The 27,592-nt window shown below is 33.5% G+C and overlaps 1 protein-coding gene across 6 annotated transcripts; it reads right to left on the bottom strand.

Annotated features, from left to right (window-relative positions):
* Nucleotides 1-1,661: 1,661 nt before the first annotated feature.
* LOC131160475 (protein STICHEL-like 2) lies at nt 1,662-11,727 on the bottom strand. 6 transcript variants are annotated; one of them, XM_058116189.1, is made up of 9 exons: nt 11,288-11,667; nt 11,020-11,111; nt 8,837-10,554; nt 8,531-8,750; nt 8,091-8,276; nt 7,743-7,958; nt 4,892-5,645; nt 3,500-3,557; nt 1,662-1,927 (listed from the first exon to the last, which is right to left on the bottom strand). In XM_058116189.1, exons 3-9 carry the CDS (start codon nt 10,460-10,462, stop codon nt 1,853-1,855), a joined length of 3,135 nt encoding a protein of 1,044 aa, XP_057972172.1. In that variant the 5' UTR covers nt 10,463-10,554; nt 11,020-11,111; nt 11,288-11,667; the 3' UTR covers nt 1,662-1,852. The 6 variants fall into 6 exon arrangements, with proteins under 6 accessions (XP_057972172.1, XP_057972175.1, XP_057972174.1 ...); XM_058116192.1 differs by having other exon boundaries at nt 8,091-8,267; XM_058116191.1 differs by having other exon boundaries at nt 11,020-11,056.
* Between the last annotated feature and the right edge of the window lie 15,865 nt (nt 11,728-27,592).

The raw sequence follows: 27,592 nt of genomic DNA, 5'->3' as shown, positions 1-27,592 counted from the left end.
AAAAAGTAAATTTTTTGTTTCGATTTTGGTTTAGATTTCCATAATATAACCGAACCAAAAAATCGAAAAATCGATTTAAATTTAAATAATATATATAAATTAATATAATTACTTAATTAGTATGTTAATACATGATTGACCCATTTAATATTTAAAAATCAAAATGTCTAATAGATTCTCAACAACCCTTGTGAAAAGCAATTATTGAATATTTAGAAAATCGATTAAAAATAAAAAAAAAATGTAACTGAACTGCCGAATGTTCGATTCTCCAGGGGATAATAAATTTGATTCAATTTCGATTTCGATTTAGAAATACTAAAAACTGCAAGGTTTGGTTCAGTTTTTGGTTTGGCCCATAACTGAACCGTAATAAACCAATTACACCCCTAGCATGGAATGTCGAAAGTTTGAGGCTAATGAAGAATTTTTTAAATTCTATTTTGGGTGAAAATGTGTGAAAGATGAATATTTTTTATTTTTATTTTTTGTGAATATTTGAGAAAAAATATGTACGTTGAATTTGATTTAATGAAGAGTAAGGGTTATTATGTTATTAACTAAGCGAATTGCTTGGTCCTTATATTATTACCTAAAATCTATTTAAATTCATGTACTTTTAACTGGTACAATGAAGTGTTTGTACTTACTAATTTTATTTTTAAAAATTTACCATTTAACTAATTTAATGATTATGAGTTGGAGAGTAGAAATTAATGAAAGGCTACAAGAGAAAGTATGCATTATTTTTAGATTGTTTTATACTACTTATGCAATCACTTCCTGAACAAAACTTCTTGAGATTTTTTTTACAACTTGGCCAATAACAAATAAATAGTGATATTTTTATACAAGTAAAGCAAATTTACTAATATTTTTTTATTTTAATTAAAATGATAAAAAATAATTATATAAAATCAATAAGCAAATTTACTAATATTTCTCTTATCTGTTATAATTACTCTTATTAACTTGCGACATTTTAACCTTTTTTTCTTTTTTAATCCCCTGAAGATTAATAAGACTTGAGCTATGCAAAGGGAGGTAATAACTAGCTCCCCTCCCATGTTCTTCTCAAAATTTAAATTTGATACTTTTTTTTTCAACACCCAATCGCCAATCATCCACGACCCTAAATTTGTACAAAACATATACAAATGCCTAAAGACCAACTATTACAAGAGAACTTGAACCCTAAAGTTGGAACCCTCTCAACATAGAAGTCTCAAAATCTAACTTGATATGTTCAAGGGCCCCTTTTTTGGGTGATGCCCTCACAAATGCACATGGATCCACACCAATATGCACAATATAACCCAAAACACATTTCCAGTTTGGGTATAGCTTATGTCTTATGATAGACTGACAAGTAAACTTTGCCTCCTAAATTTTCTGCCCTGCCAAACAAACAAGAGAAAAAATATTTCCACTTACCCATTCCATTCCTCTCTCCTACTATTTTAAACAAAGGGCAAGTAAATTTGATCATCAAATGGAGCTCTTGTCAACAACATGTGTTGTACAGACTTTTCCTCTATGTTAACATATTTGTTATGAAATTATCTCATTACTTTTTTCTCAATGAGCAAGACCCTTTCCACTAGTGCATTTGAAAGCATGTTTTACAAAATCAAATGAAGCTCGACACAAAAGAGATTCAATGGTTCAAAAAACTATGTATACATTAAATTGCTGTGTTTTTGGCATAGAAGTATTACAAAAATATTTTGAAGATACAAAAAACATGAAGTTTAGTATAAAATGACACTTACAAAAAATATGTACAGCATAAATTTATCCAAGGTTCCCATTCAGCCCCCTCAGATAACTGCAATCTCAGCAACATTATAAACTATTTCGCAGCTGCACAGGGCAGAACCCACGCCACCAAATGTGATCTTTGCCCTGGATGGTTCGACTGCCGCACCTGCAAAATCGATACATTGTCTCACTAGTCTAACCACAATTTAAATTTCAAGTAGGGAAGTAAAGCCTGCAGCTTGACTCTCACCTGAAGAGGTGGATTTTCTCAGGGGAAGGGGGAGCAAGGTGGGTGCAGGACAGGGTGCAGTGTATTTGCCCGCTTGCCCTACCCAAAACTGGATAATAAGTTTAATATTTTTGTACTTTTTTGTACTGTAGATCAATATCATCGACACTATTTTGAACTATAGAATTTGAGACAACTTGAATTTGTGTAAATTTGGACAAAATTGTAACAACCCAGTGCCATTGAGCCAAAAGAAAGTTCACTGCTCCAAAAGGCTATTGCTACAGAAAACAGTTGGTAAATTTCTAAGATAACAAATAGACTGAGAGAAGGTACACGAAGCTTATAAACAGCAGGGGCCAGTCTATTAAGCATTTTTTATCCAGGTTTCTAGATTGTTGCTAGAGTAATTAACATGATTGGATTCTAAACAAGCAACGTCTAACAATTTCATTTCATGTCTAAACTTCAATAACAAGGTCATTTAGAAGAGGAATGCAGTACTAAGCTCTTAGCACTAAATAAATAAAAGAGTGCAGAACCCAGATATAGGAAGACTTGTAAGGAAGGATTCCTCCACGTAGGTTTTGGTACTTGTCAATCACAAGATACCATACGAACATTTGGACCATAGTTATGAAAAAATGCTAACACCCTAGTGAACCAAGTATTGGTACAAACATCCGAAATGTGGTACATTTTCATTCCGGAATGCTAAATCTATCAACCCAAAGTTCTTATTCAATTTCTTCCATATAACATAATTTTTTGTAAGTGGGGTCTGGGGAATCATGACATATTAAGTCTATTTTAACTCATTATTAATCTATTCCACAATAGAAAATCTCTTCTGCATTTAGAAACACCTCGACATCCTCTCCAAAATATACATGTGACATTGCATTTTTTTCACCAATATATCTATTTAAGCATACACCTAACATTCCACATTTTTGAGCATGTGCCATATCCGATCCCGTTCCCTCTCCATTTTCAAGGTAATGTTGATTTGGACCCATACAAGAAAGACATATGGTTTAGCATGGGTCTCAACAATGTGGTCCTACATCACTTTAGTGAGCCCCACTACTAATATAACATTTTGTGATCAATGGGTTCTAAATCCTACATGATGAAACTGTTCCTTACAAGTATTCCTCACCCAATTAACCCCATGCACAAGCATTAACAATTTTCTTTATCTAGAGTCTGCATTTTATTATTTGAAGAATAGCAGCTTCTACTTAAACAGAATCAAGAGGAAATTTTCACCCTTAGTTCAATAGGAATAAACTCCAGGAGCAGACAAGTGAAAAGATTAACCTCAGTACTGATGACTATAAGGTTGATTAAAAATAGAAACCACTGTTTTCGTGAAAAGAGAAATATAGGATTAGGGGAAGGGATCATGCAATCAAATCCTACACTTCAAAATGGGGCATGTCATTGGAAATTATTATTGCAGCCACAGATAGTATTCTTTAAAGTTACATCCAGGATATGAGTTACCTTCCGAAGGGGAAATGTGGGAGTACTCCAACAATGCACCTTTGAATCATCCCTTGGTCTGCCAAAAGAAAAATTATTAAAAAGGTGTCAATAATGCATTAAAGTATTTCAAAAGACATGGATGAGCAAATTTCCGTGGTCTTAGAATAGACCTTATATTCCTAAGTAATTTAAAGCATAGCATTAGCATCATAGAATTATTAAAAAGGTGTCAATAATGCATTAAAGTATTTCAAAAGACATTGAAGAGCAAATTTCCGTGGTCTTAGGATAGACCTTATATTCCTAAGTAATTTAAAGCATAAGCATTAGCATCATAGAAGGCACACTGGAGAAGAAAAACTCTCTGATAGCATGTTTTACCTTTAGCTCGGCATTCAATTGCCACAATGTTAAAAGCTGGAAGAGGATCAGGTGACACTGTAACAGTCTTCACAATTTTTTCTTTACAAAAATAAAGAAAATTGCTCGTGCATTTTGATTAACAGACACCATCCACCATATCTTTTCGGGATCAAACAATAAAACATAGACCGTCACAAGCTCACTGCTAATAATCTCCAGATTACTGCATACACAGGCAGTTTCTGGCTTTCTGTACCCTCCAAACATGCAGCAACCCCTTTATAGAACTTATATTTTGTCGCTCCCACAAACTCACCAACAAAAGGAGGTTTTACATATATACAAGTCAAGATGGGCACATTTTTATAAAATCATAGACAAGAAAAATATTACAATATAAGGCAAAAATAAACATCAATTTGGCAACCATTTTGTAGAAATAATAAATGCTAAAACAGATGACCTTCAGTTCATATTCCATGTGTGTACATGCTGGTGTATAGGGTAAATGTATCCCAATTGCCAAATCTGTGAGGCTGAAAATTGAAATCTATTGCCAAGTATAACCTATTGAAAAAACATACTAATGAAATATAAACTGTGTTCCAAGAGTCACCAAATTTATAAGCCTTTTGGGTTGGAGAAGAATCACATACCTTTAGAGACTCATGTTATTTTTTATTATGAGTTCATGTTATTTATGCGGATCATTAATTATAATTTGCAATATAGAACATGCATATTTAGAACAATCTTCAATTGGTTCTCCCTAGGATATTTCTTTTAAGATCTCGGATAGGGAATACTGAGAAGCTTATACATCGAGGTCACAATCAAGGCCCATGTCAATGGAAGATAGCAACCTCTGTCCCCAGTAAGTCAAACAACTGCAATTTTCTTGTATAAATCCTTTTTCTCCCTATGGAAAGGCATAAATCATGTGCTTCAATAAACCACATAGAAGGCCTGCATATGTTTCTAAACAATGGAATTCACATATCAAGCAAAATACAAGCACTGATAGAGAGAGGATATGAAATCACTTACCCATCTTCATCACCAGAGCAGCTGTTGGTGCAGGTATTAGAGCTGCCGCAGAAATTATAGGAATTGTTAGCACAAAAATATGCATCAATAGGTTTCTTCCTAGGGATAGACAGTGCAATCTTGTCTTCTGGTTGGGTCCCCAAACAGACCGTCTTAGAACGTTCAGATGAACATAACCTTTTATGAAATCTCACAGATCTGGAGAAACAATTTGGCTGCCTCTCTGGTTCTTGAACATATAGGATCTGGCCTCCAGAATCACGTCCCACTTCCTTAAAAGAATCAATTTGTGAACTAAGCACCTTCATCATATCATCTCGTGATAATCTAGGAGGAAATACTGCTCCAGTGCTTAGTGCATTTCCTTCACCATCTCTTATGGTCGCTGCCACTTCCCTTCTGTGATAGCAGACATGCAAGATTTGTGACCCACGGTCAGAGGAACAGGTTTCTATCATTTTGTTCTTTATCATGCCTTTTTCAGAGGCCATATCAGAACAATCTGACTGATTAATTCCACATTCAGTCAATGATGATGACTTACGTAGCATTCGGCGGGAACAACCAAAGAAACTGAATGACGACTTCTTTGCTTTCAAAAATTTTCCCACAGATGCACACGGTACAAGATTGATCCTTATCTCCACATTGCAATTCAGTACAGACTGAAGCGAACTTGCAATAAGCTTCCAAGACTTCTCGGCCCTGGACACATAATCAGGTTGCGAGAATTCCAATTCAGCAATTGCCAGACCTGAAATTGGACCATGTCTCAGTCAAAACATGGTGAATGTAGTAAAGCCCATAGAAACATGCAAAGGCCCATCATCTCACAGGAGGAGGTTCTACTTGTGAGTCGATATTTTTAGATTTATTTGTCACTCTATTTTTTACCTGGTGTGGACAGACCAAAATATACACAATTTGAGTCACAGATTAAAGAGAAAGTACTAGCACTCTAGGGCTATAGAATTGTAGACAACTAGAAAATCTTTGCTCGGTAGCGCAGGGGCCAGGGAGGGGTGATGGGATGCCAACAAAGTTGTCAGCATGCTGAAAAGAGTAAATAAACCAGGGAAAAAATAGGGAAGAACTGTGGCAGCAAGAAATCAAAAAGAATAAAAAAAATGAACTTTAGCCATTACTCAATCATATTCTATCCGCAGCATGTTTCTGGGTGGTGGTGGTGGTGGTGGGAAGTTGAGGAAACTGTATAGTTTCTACTTCAGCCTCCAAGATATGCATGCATAAAAATGTCTCCCCTCAAGTAAGGGATAGACATGATGGACGTCTATGATGGAAAAATGCATGTGGCATGAGAATTCAAAGATCTTCACTACAGTCTAATCAAGTACAGGCACCGTGGAATGCTGGGTTGTACTATTTATATTCCTAGACTACCTTTCATAGGCCCTCTTGAAGTTACTCATATAACTTGGATTTTTTTTTAGGAAGCGTAATGATTTGAACAAAGGGTCTAGGTCTCCTACCCAAATATCATTTTGAAAAGCTCAAACTCTTAAAAAAACTGTAAGGGTTCATTTAGTTGTGGAAAACAATTTTCATTTTTCATTTTAATATTTCAAAAAATTTATTAAAAAAAAAAAGTTAGCTAATTTTCATTTTTACAACATTTGTACAAATAAATGAACAGCAAACTGTTTTGGCTCTATTTGCTTGTGAAAATATTTTATTTGTCATTTTTATTTTTTCAAATAATTAAAAAAGTGCCACTTTATTTTCCAATTTTCTAAATTTTTAAACATAAAAGTTGGAAAATATTTTTTAATAATTTTTCTAGATTTCTAACCCTTACTTTGCATATGGGAGCATGGATTTGGATCTTCGACTTTAATTTGTGTGGATTATGCATACAGTTTCTTCTAAATACACAAGAATCCAAATTCACACCTCAAAATTTATGATTCCAAATATTACCTTATATAAAATTTGGAAAATTGGAAAATAAGTTGTCTTTTGTGATTATTTTGAAATTTAAAAATAAAAATTAAATTTTTTTTACACATTTAAACAAACTCTTTATTTTTTATCTTTTCAATATGAATCTCAAAAAATTAAAAAATAAGCTTACATTTTTATAATTCTTTGAAAAACTAAAAATTGGAAAATGGAAAACGTTTTCCACAACTAAATGGGCCCTAATTTTTTTCATTTTATAAAAATTCTTATAAGCATTCACTCACTTCACACTTGCTCTGCATGTCCAGGCATGGGTGTAGTATGCTCATGCATGCAAGGGCAGAAAGCCCCGGCTACAAACAAGAAAAATATGTGCAGCAACAGAAACACCAGAATCACAAATGAGAAAGACCCAAATTAGCGATCATAACAGCAGTGAAACCAAAAGGACACCCCAGGACCTTCGTTTGAAATACAGTCAGGTACACATAATAAGAATGCCAGAAAGTATTCTGCACTCAGCCCATGATGAATAAATAAAAGGACACATTAGGGGCTTCAAAATTCAGCTACAAATATGCGAAAAAATAGCTGAGAACTTTTTCTCTTTTTATTTTTTTTAAAATTTTTTCTATGCAATACCCTTGTCATTCATAATAAGAATGCGAGAATAAATAAAAGGACACATTAGGGGCTTCAAAATTCAGCTATAAATATGCTAAAAAAGAGCTGGGATCTTTTTCTTTTCTTTTCTTTTTTAAAACTTTTCTATGCAATACCCTTGTTTTAAAATTTCAGACTTGACCAACACTGAGACCACTGACAAAGACACATATACAGACCTCTTGACCCTTGCTTATTCACTTTCACATTAGATTTCTCTACAATTTGTTACCGTCTCCTTTGATGTGTAATGAGCAGTTAAACATACCTTGGTTAACACAAACAGATGACAATTTCCCTTGTTTTCTTAGAAAGTTCTTAAGTGAATTGGATTGGCACATCTCTGTGGCCCTTCTCCAAATAGATTCCAGTGTCCCTTTACAATCCTCCTGCATCCCCAATTGATTCAATTTATTTTCATCACACGCACCAGTGAAATGTTCAGAGCTCTTCCCTGTGGATGATGTGCAGCAAAAATCACCATCTACACCCAAACAAATACACAAGTGGCAACTCGTTAACCTTTCTGAACATCATCTAACAAAAAAGCACCAATATGTTATGATCTAATGGATTACCAAAATCATTTGTTAGCAGAAATCTAGAACATCCTCACCTCTCTGGGACACTGTTCCCAGCCACACTCTTGAATCATTCACGTCCAAAAAAGAGCCCTCCACAGAATTCAACTGTAAAAGAGCTACAGTGAGCCAAGTTGTCTGATTCTTGGATGTCCTCAGCTGTTCCTCAGTTTCAGAGAGCACTTTCAATGCATGGCTAAGTTTCTGCAAATCTGCTTCAGCTATTAGATAAGAACACAACAACAATTACAAAAATATTCAAATGAACAAAATTATTTTATCCTGCACATTCTGATGGATATATATAGTGGCCTCCACAAAACCTAGTTTCACAATTCTGTAAAGGTTTTATTTAGTCAGAATCATTGGCATTATTTAGTTCCTTTAGAGTGGATTCATCTATTCCAGTAAAAGAATGTAATGTGAATATAACAAATAATTGATCAAATACAATAACAAATATTTATTTACTTACAAGTACACCTTCCGAAAAACTTCTTTCTGACTTCAGAAGCTCCATCCTGACATTTTCCAGCTAGAATGTCCATTATGAGATTTGCTAGTTGCGAAATTAGTTGCATAGGATCAATCCTTGATCTCATCAACTCCCTGGCTCTTCTAACGGTATTTGTCGTGTCAGATGACATAGCCAGATCAAGCAAATCAAGCAACTCATCATCAGAGACAATTCCAATCTACACAAAAGACAAAGTTCCAAATTTACAGATTAGAAGGGAATGCTCTAACAAATGCAAACCCAATAAAAACTCAAAACACTTACAAGTTCATGCGCCAAGGAAATAGTGATTCTTTTACCAAGCAAACTCAGCTGATCAAGCATCATTTCTGCATCCCGAAGTGAACCATTACATTTAGCAGCAATGAAGTCTAAAGCAACCTGGTCAAAGTCAAGACATTCTTCAACACAGATTTTCCCCAATCGGCTTGCAATGTCAGCATCTTTTATTTTTGGGAAGTGGTACCTCTGGGACCGTGACACTACACTTCTTGGCAGTTTATCCAGATCAGCAGTGATCATTACAAAAACAACGTGTTGAGGAATGCACTCAAGATTACGCAGAACAGTTGCCCATGTTTCCCCTCGCAACAACTGGCACTCATCAATAATGAAGACCTTGTACCGTGAGGATACTGGAGGGGAAGCTGCATTCTTCATGAGAATTCTAACCCTGTCCATCCGATTGATTCTCATGGAATCCACTTCCTTGACATCTCCGCTCCTTCCCGAAAAGAACAAAACACACTGTTGGCATAGACCACATGGCTTATGTTCCTCGAGTGAGAGACAATTCAATGCAGCTGCAAATATCCTTGAGGCCGATGTTTTTCCTGTACCACGAGGACCATGGAAAAGGTAGAAGGAGGTTATCCTTCCTCTTGATACTGCACTCAAAAGAGACCTTGCCACCACACTTTGTCCCACCAGCTCACTGAAAGACCTTGGCATGAATTTTTGACTGAGGGTCCTGGGACTATCTGAACATGGAATAATCTCATTGTTGATGCTTTTACAGCCCCTTCTCTGCCTAGATAGTACAATCTCATCCACTTCCCCTGATAACAATGGGCGATCTTCTGAATCATAAGGAAAATTCAACTGTCGAAATTTTGGGGTTCTTGACCAGCAGCATCTTATCCCACATCCAAGATGACTGTGATCATCATCAACCCGATCATTTGCAATTAATGAGGAGCTATGGCTTGACCTCTCCAACAGAGCATCACTAGCAGATAAGCATGGACTGCCCACGCGACTCAATACATCTCCAACTGCCCATGAAGACTTAATTTGGTTTTTGTATTTTAATTTCCGCTTGGATCGATTATGGTCCATCCTTTCTACGTGAAATGATTCTATGTCACATGAAATCACATCCTCCAACCGATCACTGGAAGGTGTGATGCATGTCAAGTCCCATCCTTTGTCTCTATGATCTGTACAGTATCTTTCACCAAATGATTTGCATCCACACATTTCTCCATTGTTTGATCCACAATATTCTGAACCTTCACCTTGTTTGGTCCTCATCAAAGTAGAGCCAGTGTTTCTTACCCGATCAGAATTCTCCCATGAGATTAGCTTCGGGTCGGCTTTTGACAAATCGTTGAGTTCATAACTACCAACAGTTTCTTCTCTTTCTCCATTGGTATGAATACTTTTAGACCCCAAATGAATGTTGTCATCTGGGCAGCCTTCTTGGCAACCATTTACAAATTTCAGAGAAATTCCATCATTTGAATTTGTTTCCCAATTCAGAGTGTCAGGCGGGGCATAGAATTTGTCCAAAGAGTTGGTGGTAGGGTCCCTTAGTGACCTAACTCTCCTAAGTGCTAACAGGGCTTTTGAGATAGGAATATCAACCGAATGACGCCGCCCATCCGACATGCTGAAAAGATCAAATCGAAAGAAAACTGAAGTTTCTAAATACACTACAAAAGCAACTCTCAGGACCCACTAAAAGGAACTGGAATCCCAACCTGGAAGAGGCAAAACCAATAACAACATCAGCAAAGAGACACCCAGTAAAGCATTCCACTATACAAATGCGCACACAGTCCTTTACTCCTAGCTTTTGTTTTTGACAAAACCGAGATACATAGCATAAAATGGAAAAAAAATAAAATAAAATAAGAAGCCATCACAACAATCAAACATAAAAATCAAAATAGGCAACTTTACTGACATTCTCACTCGCACTTTCAACTGATTAAATCTCATAAACATCAAACCACCAAAAAAGAAAAAAAAATGGAAAATGCATGGATTCTGTTATTTCCTCATCACAAAAACTACAAACATCAAAAATGGAAAATGCCCAGCAGATTTCCATCAACCAAGAAGGTAGAAAACAATGTAGCATATCTTATCAAACTCCAACCACAATCTAGTCATCATCCAGACAAGTATATACAAGGATACAAACATAGGGGAAAAAAACTCACAATGTCTTCTCCTTTCTTCAAACACACCATCACAGAGCTGAAGAGAGAACACAAAGAGCAAAGAGAGACGGACAGGGAGAGAGTAGCCGACTCTTCATTCAAATTTATACACAAAGAAACAGAAAAAGAATAAAGAGAAAAAGAAAACAAAAGAAAAGAGAAAACCATCTATGTGTAAGCGTGTGAGTGCATATTTTATATATATATATAATTGTATATTCGTGTGGACAAAAAAACAGTGCGAAACGACCAAGGTGAAGAGGTGAACCTGCGAAATTGAAGCTTCGATGTCCATGACGACATTTGAAAGAGGAGCGAGAAAGACGGAGAGAGAAACCCTAAACCCTAGCCCTAAACGAGGGGTGACCTCGTGAGGCCGGAGGAAGTAGACCCACGAGAAGAGAGTGGCACCGCCGTAAATGTCATTAATTCCCAGGGGCGTTCTTAAAGGCGCCATTACTCCCCTCCTGACCTCCAGCCCGCAGAAGAGAGAGAGACGAGACAGATGGAGTGAGAGAGAGGAAAATTCAAGAACTTTCTTTGTCGTTCTGGGAATCCAGAGAGGGAGGGAAGGAGGGAACCAGGAGAGAGAGAGAAAATTCAAAAACTTTCTTGTTCATTCTGGAATCTGCAGAGCTTCGCAACAGAGCAGGGGACCTCCGTTGCGGGGGAGAGGGGCATTCTAGTCATTTCACAACTGGCGGTTTCAGAAGTTAGTTTCAGGCAGGGGCAAAAAGCTGCGCCCGTGGTCGGGGAAGAGAGCGGAACCCCACGGTCCCTCTCGCGCGTGCGTACACGGTTGAATCACGTGCGTCGGATTGGCAGTGCCATTCACGCGCTCCATTTGCTCGTGGGTAGTCATTTACTGACGTGGCACTGGGCCACGTGAAGGATCGCCTTGCATTGAATAAATGAATACAAATGTTCCTTAATATTTGTGTCGCCTTGTTTTAATTAGTCTCTCCCTAATCAAGATGATAATTTTGACTTGGAGTGAGTGAAGTTTTCTTTATTATTATATTAAGCATTTTAAACTATTTTTTCCCACAAATAATTGCACTAATCAAGTCATTAATCTTTGGAAGTCTTGGTTCGACTCTAAACATGTTTTTCGTTTCAACACTCCTTTTCTCGAGATTCTTTCTCACTTTGAAAATAAGAACAACTGGTACGGTAAGTTATTAGAAAATATTAATTATGGTTGAATTTAATTATAGTATAAAAATGATAGGTGAATTTTTTTAAAAAGTTCTAATTTTAAATTTTTAGTATCGAACATTTTTAAAGTTAGATTCTTTTCAATTTTTCAATATCACGCCGAAATATTTGAATATTCAAACTTTAGTTCGTGAATTGAATTATTTTACTTTTTATTAAAAAAAAACATTAAAGCATATTTTCATTGTATTTTTATACTTCATATTGAATAGAATCAGCCATAGAGTATTTGAAATTAAATTTCAAGACATAATTTTCATTATTCTAATCATATTTTAAATTTACTTCTAGTGTTTAATTTATCTAAGTTTAATACTTGATGAATATTTTATGGAAATTAAGGGATATATAGTGTCATAGTCAATTGCTAGGATAAAATATAACTTACATTTTCAATTAGGTTTTGAATTTTCTAACCCTTTTTTTCTTTAATATAATGACGTCAAGTTGATGGCTTTTAATTCTTAATTTTTATTTCTATTTTTTTAATAATTTCTGGTTGTAATACCAAAAATTCATTTGCTTTTTGACTTTTGGAAAAAATGATCTAATTTTTTCTGTTTCAAAGGACAAGCAGCAAATTTGGATAAATTTTTTTATTACAAAATTAAAAGTTTTATTTCTGTCAATGTAATTATCTAATCATCTTAAATGTAATGAGTTCGAATTATGAGTGAGGGTAGTAAGGAATATTATATAGGAGATGAGCTACATTCATTTTTGTAGCTCGAGTTGTTTACGCTCCACTCCCAATATATATATATATATAGCATTGTTGTCTTCGTATTCTAGTCATGAATAAATCGTCCCTAAATTAAGTTATGATTGAATAGATTTATGAAAATAATTAATATTACTTGATTTGTGACTCAAATAACTACTAAGTTTTTTATCCCTAGGGTGTGGTTCAGGTGGTAATGCGGGCTGCGGGAATGTCTCTCATGAGAATAAGTGTTTAAACCCTCCTAAGTTGGTTTTTGCCCCTAGATTCCTGAAATTTACCTCCTTTTGGAGTTGTGGGGTCGGCTTCAAGGGGCGCGGGATTAGTCAACTGGACTGTAAAACGGACACGTGAAAATCTGGTGTGTAATCCAAAAAAAAAAAAAAAAACTACTAAGGTTTTAGTAATAAACTAAATAATATACAATTTATTTGAATTGAAATCAAGATAAATAAAGTTCCTACTACCTCAAGCAAACTAGTTTTGATTTGCTATAGTGTAATAGGGGTGTGAGTAAAATAAAGCAAAATTAATACAATGAATATGTTATATTATAGAAATGAAGTTCATTTTATTCTATTTTATTTTATGTTATTTTTAGGTCCCAAACAACTCATAATTTCCTACCTCGAGATTTTACGAATATCAATAACTTTGTTATAAAAATAATTATTTTGTAACCCACATTTTTTTTATATAAAAAAATATTATCTATAAACTCACAATCCATCAAATTAGCAATAATTTCTTGAAGGGAGGATTGCCCGATTAGCTATAAAAAAAAATACCGTATGTTATTTTATCATGTGTTAAATGACAATATTTATCGTTTGATTTTTAATTTTGCAAGTAAAGAGAAAAAAATGGATAAATTTGTTATTTTGTCGTGAAAAAACAACCAACGAGAGACATACTAATACAATAAAAGGGAGGGAAAATACCACTTTTTTTGTCCCCAAATTAAAGAAATTTAGAGAGAAATCATTCAAGTAAATCATAATTTTTTTTATTTTTTTAAATATTTTTCGCCATCTATTAAGTGAAAATAAGTTAACTATCAAAAAAATAATTTTCCTAAACTTATTTCTACCTTTTATCTCTTTTTATCATAAAATAAATGGAATAATTCGTATTTTTGTTGTTAGGGTAAAAGTTAATATAGTTTTACCTTGTAAAAAGAAAGAAGCGAGTCTCAAATGTGAGTGTATAATTATTCAATATGACAACCATAACATAATCGACTTCCTTTCAATGAAAGAATGTATAGCTTGTACTCACAAATCTCTACTAATTGATAGGACAAAACAAATTCTTTGCAATTTTGATTCCATTAATTTTGAATATAATTTAAATAGAGAAACACTTTAATTTGAATAAGGTGTAAAACTTAAAGTAAAAACATACATAAAATACGCAAAATTTTAAAAAGAGCACAAAATGAATTTTCAGTTATTTAACCCAGCCCAATATTCAGTGATGATAGAATTTATAGAGACCAAAAAAAAAAGAAAATTAAGTCTCAGTAAGTGTCGTTGGGTACATAAATATATAGTTAATCAATAAAATTAAATTTTATATATATATATATATATATATATAAAGAAAGCAATCCAATGTTAAATGGTTTAACCCTAGTCCTATTATAGTGAACTTTCAATGAATCATGTTTTTTTTTTTTTAAAAAAAGGCAGAGGGAGAGAGCTCTGATTTAGCCATAGCCCTAGTCTAATTCATGAGCTTTGAATTAATCAATTTAAAAAAAAATTTGAGAGAGAGAAAGAGAGAGAGAGAGAGCATGATAAGCAAAAGGTTGGGAAGGGGCACAAATAGGAAATTAAATTAAGAGGGCATTTGGGGATGCAAATGTATGTATATATATATATATACTTAGGGGTGTACAAAAATAACCAAAAAATTGAAAATCGGATCAAAATCACAAGCGGTTTGATTTTTTTATATTTAGTTTTGGTTTTGAATTTAAAAAGTATAAATTTTCCAATTTTGATTTCGATTTCCAAAGTGTAACTGGACCAAAAAACCAAAAAATTGATTGTAATTTAAATTATATATATATATAATAGTATGATTATTTAATTATGATTGGTCTGTATAAGAAGTTAATTTAGAGTACTTAATTGTGGTTAATTGATATATAATTTGCAATATGATGGTTTGTATGAGCTACTAAGCTAGTAGGAATTAGGAACAAAAAGAAAATGTCCAACAAGATCAACACGTTCTCAGTTGTCTAAACTATTTAATAGATTTAATTTTGTTAAAATTATGAAACATTATAAAAAATCAAAATGCCTAATAGATTCTTAACAACTTTTGTGAAAAATAGTTGTTGAATATTTAGAAAATCAGTTAAAAACTGAAAAAATCGCAATCAAATCACCAAATATTTGGTTCTCTGTGGGATAATAAATTCGGTTCAGTTTTGATCTCAATTCGGGCATTTCAAAAACTGTAAGGTTCGGTTCGATTTACGTTTTAACTCATAAATGAACCGAATCGAATCGATTACGCCCCTAATGCATAATTGTAATGAAATGACTCATATGACAAGTATCTAATGAGTAGTGGGTGAACTAATGTTGGGCCACCCACGAATACTTACCACTTAGACTTGTATCGTCACGAATCCCTCACGGGTTACCTATCACATGAACTTATGTCATCGTGGGTCTACATTGTATAGTATTCTCATTTGCTTCGCCAAAAAAAAAAAAAACACAAACAAACCACTGCACGTGCTATTTTTTTAAGAATTATATAAATGTGTGTGTATGTATAAAAGTTAAGTCTAAGCAAATAAATGAATGAGTAAATAAACGTTCACTTAATCGTATAATATTAAACTTCAACTTAATTAATTAATTAATATATGAAAGCAACAGATACATTATTAATTAACATTTAAAATTAAATAATAAAAACTTTGCAGTTAATAATTAACTTTAATCATGGTTTGTAATAGAGAAGATGCAATTTCAATGCATGGTAGTCATGGTCTACCTAGCTAGCTAGGCTGCAAGCAACCACGCATTGCCTCGTCGTTACGCAAAAGATGTAGGGGTAAAACAGGGAAACCACATATATATAAATAATAAATTTAGTTCATCAATTAATTAATTAATTGGTAAAAAAGAAGAGGAAAAAGGGCAGTGTGAGCACATGGGGAGACCAAAAGCGACGCCGTCGCAGCCCCAACTCCCTCCCGCCGCTGGCAGCTGACCCACGCATACCTATGCATCTGACGCCTGACGGCCGCTGGCTAAATTTTCTGCGTGATGCTCCCCATGCCATTGCGATGGCTACTCGGCTAGCTAGCAGCTGGCTGCAGCTAGCTGGCTCCACCCTTCAAATCATTTCTTCTTCTTCTATCTCCCTATCCGCTGTAACCCTATCTTTGTAGGGGTGATCTCCCTAAATAATTAATTAATTATAATACCGTAGTATATTTTAGGTTAGGGTAGGGGAGGGGAGATAAGGAAAGGATACAGTGATACAAATATCTCCTTGTCCTGAAATTAAAAATTTGCCCAACAAATTTTTGGAGTTTTAAATATTTTATAGAGCTAAAAAATTTCACTATTTTTTGTTTATATTTAAAAATTGAGATACTTATATTTCTTAATATTTTTATTTTATTTTTTCAAAATATAGGTGAAGATTAGTGTTTTATTTTTATATCAAATTTCAGGAAAAGTTGATAAAATTCTTAAAATGTTTAAGGTTTTGTTTGGAACTCATAAAATATTAGGAAAAAGATATTAAAAAATTCATATTTTATAATTTGGTTATCAAAGAAAATGAGAAATAAAATAAAAATATATATCAAGTCTATGAACAAAATTTTTGGTTTTACACACCAGCGATATTTAGTTTTATTTTTAATTTCTAATCATATTAAAATAAATTTGTATTTTTGATAATATTTAATAAAGAAGGAAAATACAAAGAAAAATGAATTCATTTCTTATTTTCCTTTTCCAAAACAAAACCTTTGATTTTGATACCATCAAAATCAGTACGCCCATATTTTACAAGTATGCTCATGGAGGCAAGCAGCCGTAAGGTCGGTTTCGGGTAACGTTAGGTGTTTCACGTAACTCCTACTAAATTATTAATAATCCCTAACGTGATTACAAAGTAGCAATTGTTGGCTTACATAACCATTCGCAACTTACTTACACGAGTTACTTACAACCCATAAGTTGTTCGTAACTCCCTAAATATAATGGTACCTCATGAATGCTAAATTGGGGATCTCAATGGGAGGTAAGCATCTCATGTCCACTTCTTTCTACTGTTACCATTCATAACCTCTCATTAATCTCTTACTTAGACATCAAAGTAATCACCTGAAATACACTCCGGGTCCTTAAAAACATTATTGTTTAATCTTTTCAGGTGATAGTGATCGTGGAATGATTCATGAAAATCATTCGATTTTCAAGCAGCAACAGTTCAAGTCATTATTTTTTGATTCCTTTCAGACAGTCATGGTCAAAGTACGCTTCAATAAAAGATCTTCATTTCTTGGAAGCAACAGATTCAAAAGGAACTAAAGAGAGGACCTTAAAATTTTAAAATTTTCATGAAATATTAACGTCTTTTTGTCTCATTTAAAATATTAACTACTGTGACAAAAAACGTTCGCTTCTTTTAAGGTTTACGTATTTTTTAGCAAATTTCAAAAGAGGTGTATGCCATTTTTAAAATTTCATGAAAAAATATATAAATCTTTTCCAAAATATAAGGAAAAAATTATATTTTTTCAATAAATTTAGGAAAAATCAATGAAAATTTTAATATTTTATGAGAAGTTTCTTAAATTATTAATTTTTTAAATAAATAAATATATTTTTACTCAACTTTAAGAAAAGACAAAGTGTTTTGCCCTAATTATATTATTAACATTTGTGTGTTTGTTGAGCTCTTAGATTTCATTGGTTATTGTAATAAGGGGCGAATGTCAATGCGAATCCTTATGTCCCTTTCGTATCTGCGGCTGCCTCCCCCTCATTTCAGGACGCACCCCTATTCTTAAGGGCGTCTCTGTCCTCCCAAAGTCATTTACTACAAACATTCAAGAATTTTGGCATTGTTTCTATTTTTTATTTTTTATTATATATATATATATATATAATATTAAATTGCATTCAATTATATTGTTATTTTTCTATTTTTATTCCTATATTTATTATTTTTAAAAAAATTAAAATAAATTTTACGATTTTTAATTATTTTGACAACTTTTCTCCAAAATATTTAATACATGAACTTAAAATATGATTAAAATAAAATGTCCGTAAAATTTTAAAAATAATTAAAAAATGGTAAAAGTTATTTATAAAATATTTTTTATTTTTTTAATTATCATGTCCAATAATATTGTTCTTGTATAGTGAATTTTGAATTATAATAATTAAGTAAAAAAAAATATTCATAATTATTTTATTATTGTATTATTTTGCACCTTTTAATTTAATCCTATTTTATTAATCATTACTTGATTGATGGGCAAAAATGAACATTTATTTAATTAAAATTTCAATTTATTTAAAATTTGCAAATATTAGCCCAATAGGTTGCTGCTTTCGATTTTTAATTTTTGTTTCTAATTTTAATTTCTATATTTGCATAATTTTTAATAATGATGCCAAATGTACCTAAGTCTTTCCCAACAATTTAGGTGCTAGTTTGTTAATTTATGACAATCAAAATTTTGAACTGTGTTGAATGGTACTTGACGAAACTAAATAAGATTAGGGGTGTAATCGGTTTATTACGGTTAAGTTATGGGCCAAATCGAAAAACTGAACTGAATCTCATGGTTTTTAGTATTCTTAAATCGAAATCGAGCCGAATTTATTATCTCCTGAAAAATCGAACATTCAGCAGTTCGGTTACGATTTTTTTTATTTTTAACTATTTTCTAAATATTCAACAATTTCTTTTCACAATGATTGTTGAGAATCTATTGGGCATTTTGATTTCTAAATATTAAATGAACCAATCATCTATTAACATACAAATTAAGGAATTATTTTAATTTATATCTATACTTTAAATTTAAATTGATTTTTATAGTTTTTCAGTTTGGTTATATTTTAGAAACCAAAATCGAAACCAAAACTGAAAGTTTACATTTTCTAAGACCGAAATTGAAACCAAACACCGAAAAATCTAAGCTGCTTGTGATTCGGCCTAATTTTCAATTTTTCAACAATTTTTGTACACTCTCGAATAAGATAAATGTCTTGTATAGGCAGCTTGGAGGAGCAACCTCCAGTAATAATAATAATAATAATAATAATAATAATAATACCCCCATAGTGTGGCTCAAGTGGTAGCGCGGGTTGCGGGAGTGCCTTTCACGAAATCAGGTGTTCAAACCCTCCCGAATTTATTTCCGCTCCTGGACTCCTGAATTTACCCTCCCTTTGGAGTTGTGGGGTCAACTTCAAGGGGCGTAAGATTAGTCACGTGGATCGTAAAAACGACACGTAGATACCCAGTGCGTAATCCAAAAATAATAATAATAATAATAATAATAATAATAAGAGTGATTTATGATTTTATTGACTTCAAGGTCACGAGTTCGATTCCCCCTTAAGAATTTAACCCATAGGTGCACAGTGGGCGAGCGACTTTCACCATTGCGGATTTGGTATCACACCATAATGTTCAAAGTAGCGTGATGATGGTTGAAGTTTGCGAATTATCAAATAATAATAATAAACCCGGAAAATTTTTCTTCTAGGTACTTTTTTTTATTTAAAGTATTAAATTGTACATATAAAAGCACTCCCCTTCCTAAATATTTTATGGTTTTATTATATTTAGGCGGGTGGCTAGGCTTGAAAATAAGAAAGCACAGAATCAAAGGTACATAATTTTAAGCCAGCCTTATAATTGCTGAATAAAACAAACGCACAGAATATATATTTTATTTTTATATGGCATTTATGCAATTGAAAAATATTAATATAGAAATGGGGAGAGGTGAAACAAAACATGTTGGCATTCAATAAGAGCCATGTCTAGCGGCTCATACCCAACTTGCTCCATCTAATATTCATTTCTATTTTTCCATTGTGACTAGTTCTTAAGAAATATAAGACTTCTAGGGTTCCTGATGTTGACTTCAAAATATTAAGGGAGACAATCAGACAAGTGTGAATATCACAACCCCAAATTGTTTTATTTTTTATAATTCATATGTATAGTTTATTTTCTATTACATATATTATTTTAACCTTTCTTAGGGTTTAAACAAAAGACATCCCGTTTGTTGTAGTACTATTATATAAGCTCATGATGATCACCTATCTCACAATTGAGTAGAGCATATGAGTCTCACTCTACCTCACAAAAAATTATAAAGGAAACTTATTATTTCAAGAAGGAGTGAGCATTCGAATGGTTCGGTTAATTAACTGAATTAACCGAAAAATTTTGGTTAAAAAGTCTCATTAATTGAATCAAATCAAAATGTCATATTAATCGAACTTAAAGCCGATCGAATCAAATTTTGGTTAAATTGGTTAACTAATTTTACTGATTTAATACTTTAATATATATAAAATATATAAAATTTGAGTATATATATAAAATATAAAATATTTTAATATATAATTTATATAATTATTTATTATTAATTTATACTATTCAGTTAATTCGATTAATCAAATTAACCGAACTCAAAAGCCGAAAACCAAAATTCAACAAAAATAAAAGCCAAATTGAACCAAATAAATTTTTAACCGAAACAAATCTACTGAATTTATTCGGTTAGTTAGGGGGGGGTTATTTTAAAAAAAAAAATTAAAGTAAATTAATTTTTGTCTCTTCCTAATAATATAAATACGAACACAAACATAAGTTTTATAAAATTTAAAATAATTTAAAATGAAATAGAAAATAAGAATTTAGTAATCCTAAATTTATTGAAAAAAATGGTTGCATTAATTATTTAATTGACATGAAAATTGTAATATATATGTTATAAGTTTTAATTACTGGCGTGTCCATAAGTGGTTGGACCGTAGGATGCCTTAATTGGCAGAATCACGGGCTTCCAATTGGCCACAAATTTAGCAGTAAGCGGGCGAAACAGCCCGAGTCCAAACTCCTGTCTGTTCACATATTGAAAATGGGCCTGTGACTCGGAATAGACCGGCTTTGTTGGAGGCCCAAATTTCGCAGTTCAGGCCAAGACGGTTTAAGGCCCAACTATGCTAAAATTGTGTGTGAGAGAGAGAACACAAATAATGGAGAGAAATTAGAAGGGAAAGCAAGTAGGATAATAATAATAGTATAGTAATAATAAATACTATTAAAAATAAAAATTTAGTTTAATATGATTAAAAATTAATAAAAAATAAACGCAAATGGCGAATAAAATCAAAATTTTCTTTATTGATTTGATATATGTTTATTTTTTATTTTTTGATTTCCTTGATAACCAAACATTTGAAATTTTTTATTTTATTTTATGTTTTCCTCTCATTTTTCTCATATTTTTCAAGTTTCAAACGAGCCTTAGTCTATGAAATTTATCAATATTCTCGAGTATGTGACACTTAGATGATATATATATATATATATATATTTGCATATTTTTTGGGGTAAGAAAGTAGTATGGTGTAAATTAAATATTTTTTTTTAAGATTTACATCAAGATAGTATTTTTAGGCTACATTATGGGTCCGTTTGGATCAAAGATTTTGATAGGAAAAGTAAGGAAAAGGAAATGAGAAGGAAATTAATTTTCTGTTATATTTTTCTCTCTATATCAAATGCTATTAAAAACAAAAAAATGTTTTAAATGATTAAAAAATAAGAAAAATTAAATGTTAATGGTACAAAACCAAAACTTTATTTATTGATTTGATATTATATATATATATATATATTTACTTTCATTAAAAACCAACACGATAAATTGGATTCCTTTATGTTTTTTTTTCCTTTCTCTTATATTTTTGAAGTTTTAAATGGAGCCTATGAGTACACTTCATAGAAAATTATTCATATATTATTTGAACAAAGGTAAATTGATATATATGAAAGAATATCAAACAGAATAACATGTTAAAAACATGAGCAGCGGAAGAAATTTGTACCTCCGTCCAGTATACTTGACTTGTAAATACACTAACATAAACTACTTCAATCTATAGAAAAAGAGAACTATAATTCTATGAAGTGTCTTTTAGTCTTTTCCTTAGAACTATAAAGCTTGATAAGTTGTTTCTGTCTACAAAAAAAAGACTCCTTGACATATCTTGTAGTGGGGTCCTTAGTAAACATCACTTGGAGGCTTTCCCTTCACCTATTTTTTTTTGCAACATATCCCATTGAATAGATCCCTTTGTACTGACAAAATTATTCCCTATACTACTTGCATGAAAGAAAAACAAAATTTTGATAAAAGGGTAACAATTTGAGAAAGATGTTGTTGACCCTATGGGTTATTCCCTATTTTGATTATGACAAATACTCTAATATTTAATGTTTGTCTAATTTGTGTGCAGGTTTATATTAGCAAACCAATTGATGACGCATGAAGTAAAGCATGAAGACCCGAACATATTCATTAATTGTTTTAATATATTTTGGGTATGTAATAATTTCGTTTCAAATGAGTTTGTAATAATCTTTGCATGTCATGCATGTAGGTTTTGTAAGCTCAATATGACCATAGACTGACTATAGAGTACCGAATGTCATTAGGGCACCATTCGATCAACTGATGCCAGATTTTTTCGGTGTCCTCATAGACCCTAAAAAGACCATAGGTCCCTATACAAATACACAAAATAGTCCTCATAATCACTTATAATATCAGGGGAATTAGTTGAAATGAAAATGGACTAAACGTGCAAAATTTGTGAGAGGTCAAGCGACCGAACCCCAAGAGTTCAAAACTTCTTGGGCGCTTGAACTATTGAGAAGTCAATAGTTTGACCAGGCTTTGGGCGATCGAACCTATTTTGACCCTATCTCCCTCGGGCGCCCGAACCCTTTGAAAAAGACATTTCACCAACTTGGGTTGCCGAGCATTTTAGTTCAAATAGGCCTCGGACGATCGAACACGTGTGTTCGGGCTACCGAACCTAGGACCGGGCACTTGAACCTACGAACAAATGTTTTTGACTTTTGTTCGGGCTACCGAACCTACGCTCAGGCTACTAAACCATTTTTAAGGCCTTTTAAAAATGTGTTTGTTCGGGTGACTAAACCTCGATTTAGCCACCCGAACCTTGTTAGGTTAAAATTATTTTAACCAAGGTAAAATTGAGTTAATTTGGGTTAATAGTGCTTAAGCATTTTGGAACTTTTTTAATAATACCCACAATAGGTCTCAAACGGTTATATTTTTTACCTTATCTATAAATGTGAGTTCATTTGTGAAGATTAAGATGAGATTAACCAAAATAATTAGCAAAAATCCTCTTTATCTCAAAATCTCATTTTGCCCAAAATATTCTCAAATATCTATTCCCTTGATACATCTTGGTATTGTGAGAGTTTATTGATTGTTTTTGTGTTTATTAGATTGTGCTAATACTTCTATTTGTTTGGTTGATTGTTTGATTCATTTTTGAGGAGTTTGGCTAGGTTTATCCCACAGATTTGAACATCATAAATCTTGTGTTGGGATAAACTAACAAGTTTAAAGATCTTCACATTGTCATTGCAAGATCCCTATAGCTTTGATTTTGGTGTGCAAAATATTTTTCTACAAGCTAAAATATTTTCAAACTACTATTGTGCTCAATACATTAAAGGAAAATATTTTGAGTTAAGTTTGAATATTTGATTAACATCTTTGAAACCCTGATTTGCTATTGAGATTTCATTTAACTCGTTTCAATGATACAACTTGCTTAGAACACTCTTGAACATTATTGAGATCATATCTTATTGAGTGTTATTTGCACATATATTCACATCACTGAGTTTACATTACCTTTATTGTTGATGTGTATGTGATTATTTATATTGGGTACATATCTACTTTACTTAAGAAGAATAATCATTGTTCCAGTTATATTGTAAAAAATATTGTTGTATTCTAAGTGTGGCCTAAGGGGGAGATAATCCAGCCCGTAAGGATTGTTAGAGCCTTCTCCGCCTTGCAAGGAGAATTTGTAAAGGCTGAGGTCAGCCTGTGCTAATTGATCTAAATGTATTAGGTACCGCTCCACCCATTAAATGAGCATTAGTGGAATCCTCGGGCTTGCGAGTTAGAGGCGGAGATGTAGGCACAGTTGGCCAAACCTCGATAACATATCTGGTGTTAATTTTATTTTTCGCTATTTACTTTCTGTACCTGTATGTTTATGTTTATTATTTAAATATCGGATTGGGATTGTGAATACATAAAAAGACCCTAGGTTTGTGAAATACTACTTGTTAGATTAGTTGAACCTAGGGGATTAATTTTTAAATACCCTATTCGCCCCCTCTTGGGAATACACCAAGGCTAACAGATGTGATGAGATGAGACAGAAATGCATTTTTAATTCATTCGACTTCAAAATGATTAAAACAAAAAGGACTCATAGAAGCATCCCTCTTAGCACATGACCAATTTTCCGCCATTATCTCTGATTGAATTCTAGTCAGTCTTCCGATTCGATGACATTAATCGTACCCCTACTGTGATTAGGCAACGAATTCCCACATATATTGGGTTCTTTATCGTCAAACTCTAGCCATGTCGAATCTCTTAAGGCTTGCACCTTGTGCTTAAAAGACCAATATTTTTCAATTGAATGACCTATTGCCCCAGTATGATACTCACATCGAGCACTTGGGTCGTACCACCTTGGGAAAGGAGGTTGTATCAACACTCCCAGTATAGGTGCAACTAGTTGCCTCTCAACCAATTGTGGAAACAATTATGTGTAGGTCATCGGAATTGGTTGAACTTCAACTCTTCTCATTCTTATTTCTAGAGTCCGTAAATTTTGTTGCCCCAAAGTTGGTGGAGGACCAGAGGAAATCAAATGCGATTGTACACCTTGTTGTGCTACTTGATTGATCGCACGCTCATAAGCCGAATTTCTATTTTTCCGCTGGGTCCTACCCTTCTGGTAGGGACGCCCCTGAATCATTTGTGCTTTTCCCTTATTTTTCCTATTAGCCCACTTTTGAGTCGGGATAGAGTTCGAATTAATGCCTTTCTCTTTGTCGATTCTTATAGCTGTATCAATCCTCTCTCCGATGGATACAAAATCCATGAAGTTTTGGGGGGGGTAACCCCCAGAAGATGCCCAAAGTAGGGATCTTTCAATATGTTCACAAATAGGGTGATTGCCTCGCTATCGTCCACAAAAAGGCTCACCTGGATAGATGTGTCCCTTCACCTATACGCATACTCCCTGAATGTTTCAATGTGTTTCTTCTCCATACCCTGCAAGGTTATGCGGTCAGACGCCATCTCTATCACGTGACAATACTAGGCCATGAAGGCATTGGCCAAATCCTTCCAGGTGCGAACTCGGGTTTGTCTTGCTGTATAAACCACCACCTAGCGGATCCGCTCAAACTGTCCTAGAAACAGTGCATCATTAGCTTCTCATTGTCAAGATAGGGGGCCATTTTCTGGCAATAGAGATGTAGGTGAGTCAAACGACAGCGAGCTCCATCAAACTTTTCAAAATCAGGGACTTTGAATTTCGGGGAAAAGGTTACCCTTGGCACTAAGCAGAGATCAGTAAGATCAATGGAATCGATCGCGTTCGTCCCCTCCATTGCTTTTAAAAGTTCCTTGAGCACATCACGACAGCGCTCGGTTTTAGATTTATTCATCCCCATGTAGGAAACCACTATAGGAGGCGCTCTGGACACCTGAAATCCCTGCACTGGAACAATAGGGATGAATGGAGAGATATTCAGCATGGGGCACTCCGTGATGATAGGTGGCGGAGCTGATGTTTGTTTGGAAACTGGGGTGAAACTCGGAGCATGAGTTGTGTTCGAATTTATCTTGGATCGACTTGCACTGCTTTCCCTTTGAGTGTCAACAACTCTATAATCTTGCTCATTTTATCATTTATCTCCTCCTGCTCCCTGTTTCAAGCCCATGACCCTGTTTTCCAGTTGTTCACCCATAATTCTTGCTTTTCTTCAAGTGTTGTATGGGTGAGCAGAGGCCTCAATGTTCGCAATCTGAGCATAATCCTTGCCGTGACATGGAAAATCCTTCTTTTAGAATGTGAGTGCATGAATATATAATGTCATGAATGTTCAATGCATGGATGTAATGAGGATGAACTGTGCAATGTATGACACCAAATGATTGTATTGCCAAAATTATTAAAATAGCTTTCATTAATTCACAAAATGGGTACACAGATAATGCGACGACCCGAAAATTATACTACATTTTTTTTTTAAATACATGAAACTCTGATACCATATATATATCACCCGACCCCCAAGTGGGTTACCTGGTACAACTATCCATAAGCTATACTACAACACAGCGGAAGCATAATATACATAAATCCCATATACAATACCAGAGTACTAATACCATCATAATACAAAAGTATCTCTCTCCCAAAACCACTTATACAACCCAAGGTACATAATACATATCCATAGACAGATAAATAGTAGTGTCTCGCCGACACTAACTTCATCTCCAACACGACTAATCCTGCCCGGAGCTCTCTAAGTTCGTCTCTCTGGATTTCCTAAAATGTTTAAAAATTTAAGGAGTGAGACACCTCTCAGTAAGACAGAATAAATTATTATCAGTGTGTGGCAACATGAGTTTTAATGTATCATGACACTTTCATTTAATAAATAATTTAGCTAAATTATCATGAAAACTGTACTCATATCCATATACATATATATACATTTGCAACCATATATTTTTCTCATAAATATGCACGTGCTCAATACGTTTCTCAGGGCTCAAAATCCAATATGTCTGTAAACGTAGATTCATCATGTCTATAATGAGGAACCAATCTAAATAGACATTCATATATCATTGTTATGTAGTCGCCCCACATGACCGGGTTGTGCGGCCTGGAGACGAGACTTAGCCATGACTGGCCTACCAGGTTAAGTCAAAACAAATCTCATCCGTAGTACGATTGGCTCACTGCAACCTAGTCTGGACCCAGAGGCGGTCAACATCTCTCCGCAGGCCCAATCGACTTCTAAAACCAACACTCTTCCCAAGTAGTGTGGTTGCACTGACTCATTTTCTAGCAACGGTACCGTACTCTTATGTACATCACTAGTCCATCAGGGTTCTCATTTTCACAATTCCACGACAATCTTAGTATAAAAACTATCATTTATGTTATTTCATTTCTCAGTATAAAACCGTCGTCACATATTTCAATATAAAAAATATCATGTATGTATAAATTATATTTCTTAGTATCAAAATATCACGTCTGTACTTTCAAGATTTCCCATATACCAGTATAAATCACATTTCATCATAAATGATTCCCACATGTTTAATATACAGTAACAAAACCATTTCTCATGTCACACAAATTTTAAGTAATATTTTATAAAATAATACCCAAATAAATACATGATAATCCAAAACTAGTATTTTCAAATGCCTGATACATCAGG

This window comes from Malania oleifera, chromosome 7 (assembly GCF_029873635.1).
Source record: "Malania oleifera isolate guangnan ecotype guangnan chromosome 7, ASM2987363v1, whole genome shotgun sequence".
In the NCBI taxonomy this organism is placed as follows: Eukaryota; Viridiplantae; Streptophyta; class Magnoliopsida; order Santalales; family Ximeniaceae; genus Malania; species Malania oleifera.
This window is presented reverse-complemented; position numbering and strand designations above follow the sequence as displayed.

What these genes read in the sequence shown, in the direction of transcription:
- LOC131160475 (XM_058116187.1), bottom strand. Translation starts at nt 11,322, where the DNA reads ATGTCGTCATGGACATCGAAGCTTCAATTTCGCAG. An exon ending in GGGAACAGTGTCCCAGAGAG is followed by an intron (nt 7,959 to 8,090) that starts GTGAGGATGTTC and finishes GTTTGGGTGTAG; the next exon opens with ATGGTGATTTTTGCTGCACA. An exon ending in ATCTGTTTGTGTTAACCAAG is followed by an intron (nt 5,646 to 7,742) that starts GTATGTTTAACT and finishes GTCCAATTTCAG; the next exon opens with GTCTGGCAATTGCTGAATTG.